Source organism: Corvus brachyrhynchos, unplaced genomic scaffold, assembly GCF_000691975.1.
Source record: "Corvus brachyrhynchos isolate BGI_N302 unplaced genomic scaffold, ASM69197v1 scaffold302, whole genome shotgun sequence".
NCBI lineage: Eukaryota > Metazoa > Chordata > Aves > Passeriformes > Corvidae > Corvus > Corvus brachyrhynchos.
Window position 1 is genome coordinate 3,249,846 of NW_008237244.1, and position 6,043 is coordinate 3,255,888.

General features: G+C 40.2%; 1 protein-coding gene across 1 annotated transcript; it reads right to left on the minus strand.

Annotated features, from left to right (window-relative positions):
* Window positions 1-1,258: 1,258 nt before the first annotated feature.
* On the minus strand, window positions 1,259-5,702 carry KCNS2 (potassium voltage-gated channel modifier subfamily S member 2). The gene has a single exon (XM_017730364.1). The coding sequence runs from the start codon at window positions 5,556-5,558 to the stop codon at window positions 4,125-4,127; it is 1,434 nt and encodes a 477-aa protein (XP_017585853.1). The 5' UTR covers window positions 5,559-5,702; the 3' UTR covers window positions 1,259-4,124.
* Window positions 5,703-6,043: the final 341 nt, after the last annotated feature.

Genomic DNA, 6,043 nt, shown 5'->3' on the forward strand with positions numbered 1-6,043 from the left:
AAAGAAAAAAAAAAATTAGCAGCTGATGAAATTAAGTGAGTAATAAACCAGGCAATAGTACAAAATCTGAACATACATAAAAAGCTTAATCACAATCTATATATAGATTTTACATCTCAGGAACATAATGTAACATATTGCTTCTCAAGGGCATCTCTGACTCTCATAATAGCCTAGATTTGTACTAGAAATCCAGATTCTCTAACAGTTTATTCCTGGCAATAAAGTTACCTCATTTGAAACATTACCACAATTCTCATTTAAACAATACAAAGCTCTCAGATGAAAGTGAATAGGCACAGCATTTTCACTGGTGCCAGAAAGGTGACTGTCACAGGCAGGAGGAGCACAGGCCGATGCAATGTTCTTCAGTAAACTGTACATCCATAGTAAGGAGATTTCTGACCACAGAAATTTTCAGATTTCCAACTCTGGAGAAAGTGGCCAATTAGTCCTCTCATCCTTCAATTCTGACCCACTGGTTTATGGAAGTGCAGATGCCCTGCTCTCACACAACAGTGAATGAAGAAGTCTGGCAAAAGTACTGACTGTGCAAAAAATGCACCAGCTCTTCTCCCCTGTGAGGATTTGGAGAGATTGCATTTTTTCTTCGAAGTGTAATGTAAACATTTTCCTGTAGCTTTTATTTAATGCGAGATAAGTTTTCTCAGCACTTATTGCACTGAGCCCTAGAATAGACATTACTTCATAAAATGGCAGGAAAGGTGTGCCTTATTCTTCCTTACCTAGATATTTTGGGGGAGATAAGACAGCAACATTGCTTAAATCATTAAACTGTTATTCTGCTCAGTGAAAAATTCTGTTAGTCATAAGCGAATATTAAAACTGCTGTACAATACTCAAACATAATAAATCTAAGCAGAAGTAATGCAGAAAAAGGGCTACCATCCCCATGTGTGGTCAGGGGAACAGGACTTGCAAAAAGAGAACTAAAAGGAAGCTTGAGAGGTATAAACCTGTGAAAATACGTCTGTAAGGCCATATGGTTGCTGTCTATAAATACACTAAGAGCAAAATGAAATATTTAAGCTAAAGAATAGTGTTGGCAAAAGAAAAAAAACCTGGTATAAAATTATGCTAAAAGTTGTGCATGTCTTGGAGAGCAGCACAGCTCTGGAATGGTCTTCAGGAGGAGGGGGCAGCAAAAATGTGACTACTTTTAACATGGAATTAGTTAAGTTTATGAAAGGAATTCCTGTACACTGTGTAAAGTAATTGTCATGATAATAAGATCATCTTAAATTTCAGTACTTTATTTATTTATTGTCTTTGATCAAAAGCACTTATATAAAAATGCAATAATGAAAATTCCTTTCAACCAGTACAATAAAACTTGGAATTCCTTGGGGTATTTCATTTTCTTTAGTAAAATGCAATTTTGGCACATTCCATTCAATTTTTGCAGAAATGACAGAGCATCAGCCCTACAAATAATAATACATCTAGAACATAAGTTAAGCTATAGGTTAGTGAAATGATGTGTTGCAAAGTTAAATCCAACCTTTGCAATGTTAAACTAGCAACAGCTGAGGGAATTTGTGGCTCTTTGGCAAGTCTACAGGTCTCACCAAATAACTGCCCTGGAAGTCCCTGGTTTTCATCTCTGTAAATCTACTGCTTATGAAACTGAGATAAAACCACTGCTTGGAGCTGAGTTCTCTGAACTCCCCAGCCAACAGACCTAGTGAGAGTTTGCAGTGTCCTTCGCATTAGTGAGAGAATTTGCCACCCTTGCAGCATGTAACCTGACCAGAGTGTATGTGCTGCACATGCCCACCTCTTCCTTCCCTTGTTTCTTTCTTGGTATTTCAGTTCCACAGGTGACCTCACGCTGGTCCATGTGTTGGGTGGCTGTTTGTGGGTGTGTCACAGTTTACATACAATCAGTATGAATCAGGGACAGGAGTATTGAATTTATGCCTGGGACTCAGCATAAATTGAATTGAACCAGCCCTATACAGAAGTGCAAACCTTAGCAAAATGTTTCAAGTTTGGACACCAAATTCAGGTTATCTATGTCTACCTTCAGGACCATGTATATGGCACTTTGAATTTCAGGGACAGCAAACGATGGCTTGCCAATTGACTTTATAACTTGTGTGGGCTATGTTGAAAATTGGTAAGGTTGGAAAGGACCTTTTTCCCTCACACTTCATGGCCTAAATCAGCTACTAATTGATGTGAGGGGAGGATGTTCAGTGGAGATGGGGTAGGGGGGGTAAGTTACTTCACTCTGTGTATTCTGTCATAGATCACTGGGCAAACAGAAATCCCATCCTGGGTGCTCAGCTGTCTGGTTTTTAGGTGGAGCTGATACAGCGTCAGAAGATTCAGACCAAGCTGCAACATCTAATTGCCTAAATGAGGCTATTAATTACCTATTATTAGGTAATTAATTACCTATTCGGACCATATTTGCTTTATTTTGTCAGTTGAGCCACGCTTTGTCATGGTATAAAAACACAGTCTTCCAAACAAGAAAATTTCAGCTTCATTTTAATTTCTCTTCTAACTAGCTTGAATTTAATTTCTGCACCTCTCTAGTCTTCACAAGTAAAACTAACAAAAAAATTAATTGGAACATTGTATGTAATGAATGGGATGGAAAAGCAGTAGGATCTGAAGAGAAGTGCTGTTCTGCCTGCTGAGTGCCAGTAGTTTGTTTTCTAGCACAGATCCCAAGAAGTAAAAAGAGGGAGTCAGTACCTTCTGCCTGTTGACTACAAGTGTTTGATCTCTACAATTGTGTAAGGGAGGAGACTGAGCACTCAAAAAACAACTCTGAAGATTCATTATTACACTTGAAATCCCAGATGATCTGTTCTCTCAAGGTGTTGGGTTTTTTTTTAAACAAGTACATGCCAGCCCTTGAAAGGATTTAAATTGACTACATCACAGAAGTAGGTAGGAGGATCTACCCACAGATAGTGCAGTATTAAGCTCTTTTTCTTTATCCGTTCCCTTCTTAGGCCCTTATACTCTCCCTTAGCTGTAAATTGTGAGTTTCTTTCTGAGGGAAAATGGTTTTTTGCTTAGAGTTTCCTTGGCAGAAATTTTAATGGAATTGTCTGTCATCAACACCTGCTTTCAAGCTTTACTGATAAAATTAGATTTTATATCTCAGCATCACATATGGCATCTTTATAATTAGTCTTTTTGCAGTATATGAATGTCAATTCCTAAAATGCTGCCTGTACTGTTCATGTGGGAATATTTCACTTCATTAATCAAATCCAGGTTTTTCATTGGAGCTTCTAATTGTTGAAAGCCCATGTGTCTAATCTCAAAACCATTTTGATGGACTGATACAACACATCTGCAGCTGCACTGGGACCGAGCTGTGAGCAGATCCCTTCTGGAAATGGGATGCTGAGAGGTCTATATGGGCCTCCATACCTAGAGTCACTTGTGGAAATGTAGTCTTTGAATATGTAGCTATCTGAAAATGAGGGGTAGCCTTCTTCAGAGGGCTCAGTATTGATCTAATCTTGGAAACAGAGGAAGGTCTATGCTTAGGAGATTCTGAAAAATATTACTATACATAACATTTCAGAACATGAACACCCAGCTTTTAACACACATACTCAAGAGTAAGCAAACTTAGAGGTGTTTTCAGACAAGTGATGATCAGAATGACTGGTCAGCAATATGGGTAAAAGTGTTCCTGCATCAGTGACTCACAGGTGGCTGTTTTAAACCATTGTAAAATGCATGGGAAGTCCTATACCAGTACAGATACCAGTATAGGTGATAGGTGATTTTTTCATTACTCATGTCACAGCTGAGAATTTTTATTCCACTTGGGTACATTCATTTCTCTGCTCAGATGAGAATATGCACAAAGTAACAGATCATCACTATACCATTAGCACTAATGTCATGGAAGTGGTAACATTTGTATGGAAAAGTCAGCATTTAGTACCCCTATGCAACAGGCTGAAAATGTGCAAACTGTTAACTTGTAATAGAAATGTCTTTAGTTTCTCAAGTGCAAAGTGCAGTGTCAGCAACTCTATCTTCTAGGGAAAAAAAAGACATATAGGAAAACATTTATAAACATAGCTCTTGGTAGCTCTCATGCAAGCTGCTGTCAGACTTGTAGACTAATGCAGTGAATCATTCAGGCTCAACTCACTGGGGGTACTCCTGCTCATATTGGTCAGACTGGCCATAAGGGATTTAACTTTATAAGCATAGTAGTCCCTTAAGTTGACAGATGGAACTTCTTTCATGCCATCACCAAAATCACAGCTTCTCATAGCACTCTCTAACTGCTTCTGACGCCTATAGAAGTGGGAGAATTTATTAAAGATCAGTGTAATGGGAAGCACTACCACTAGGATACCAGCTAGGATGCATGCAGATGCCGTCAACTTGCCAGCAGTGCTCCCTGGCACCACATCCCCGTAGCCAACTGTGGTCATGCTAACAGTAGCCCACCACCAACAAGCAGGGATGGTGGCTAACCCCTCATTCTCTTCTTTCTCAATGGTATAAGCCACTACTGAGAAAATGGAGATGCCAACAGAGAGGTAGAGTAAAAGAAGCCCCACCTCTCTGTAGCTATACTTCAGGGTGGCTCCGAGAGACCTGAGACCTGTGGAGTGTCTAGCAAGCTTTAATATACGGAAGATCCTCATGAGTCTCAGCACTTGTGCAACTCTGCCTAAATTTGCTAAAGTCGGACTACTTTCCACCACCAAGTTGACAATTAATGTAATATAAAATGGAAGGATAGACATTAGGTCAATCAAATTTAGGGCATGCTTGAAAAATTTTAAAAAGTCAGGAGCTACTGCAAATCTCGCCACCAGTTCAAAAGTGAACCATGCAATACCAAAATGTTCCACAATTTCAAAGCGAGGGTCTTCCTCGGGGTTCCCATTGCTGTCAACAATCTGAAAGTCTGGGAGGCTGTTCAGGCACATGGTCACAATGGAGCCCAGCACCACCACTATTGAAAGGACACTGAAGATCCGGCTTAAAACTGAGTACCCAGGATTATCCAAAGCAAGCCAGAGCTGCCTCCTGATGTTTCCAAAGGGCTGTTTGTCAAATTTAGAGGCATCATTGTAGAATGCCAAAATCTCATCAAAAGAAGATGTGGTACTTTCCTGGTCACTTTGTTCCTCCCATTTCTCTTGGTCTGGCTCCATTTTTCTCCCATGGTAGCTATAACTGCAGCAGGAGTCTATAAAGAATTCATTGATTCCCCAGTATTCAATCTCCTGGCTGAAAGAAAACACACAGAGTTCGCCCATCACATGGAGCTTGCCAGTGTTATAAAAATGTAGCACATAAGGAAAGAGCTCGGGGTTCCTGTCAAAATAAAATTCATTCTTGGTGTCATCATAGTCATCACAAAGCTCCAGTATTGACTCCTTTGAGTGGCAGCTCAGCAATTTGCCCAGCCTGGTCTCAGGGAACCTTAATAATGTGTTGGATCTCATCTTTTTCTTAAAGCCTCCAACGTTGATGCTGATCTCATTGTCTTCAAAATTTGCTTCAGATAAAGCCCTCAGACTCTGCCCTGTCATAGTGAGCTCCTTCCAAAGGTGGGTAGGGAATGAAAACCTAGGATACAATTACACAGAAAGTTGGCAGAATGAACAAATCTACAGCATGTTCACCTATTGATGCTTGCTTTCTTTTATTTTTTTCTTTCTTTCTTTCTTTCTTTCTTTCTTTCTTTCTTTTCTTTTCTTTTCTTTTTTCTTTTCTTTCTTTCTTTCTTTCTTTCTCTTTCTTTCTTTCTTTCTCTTTCTTTCTCTTTAATTCTCTCCTCTCTTTCTCTTTCTTCCCTTCTTTCCTTCTCTCCTTTCCCTCTCCCCCCTTTTCCCCTTTTTCCCCCCGTTCACTTGCTTTCCCTCCCTTTTTCTCCCTCTGCCCCCGTTTCTCCCCTTTCCCCCGTTTCCTTTTCTCCCACCTCCCACTGAAGACCTTGAGGGAGGCTCCTTTGTTCCAACTGCAGGCTCCTGTCCCTCCCCTCGCCCTTCACCTGGGCTGCGGCTGTCGCTCCCAC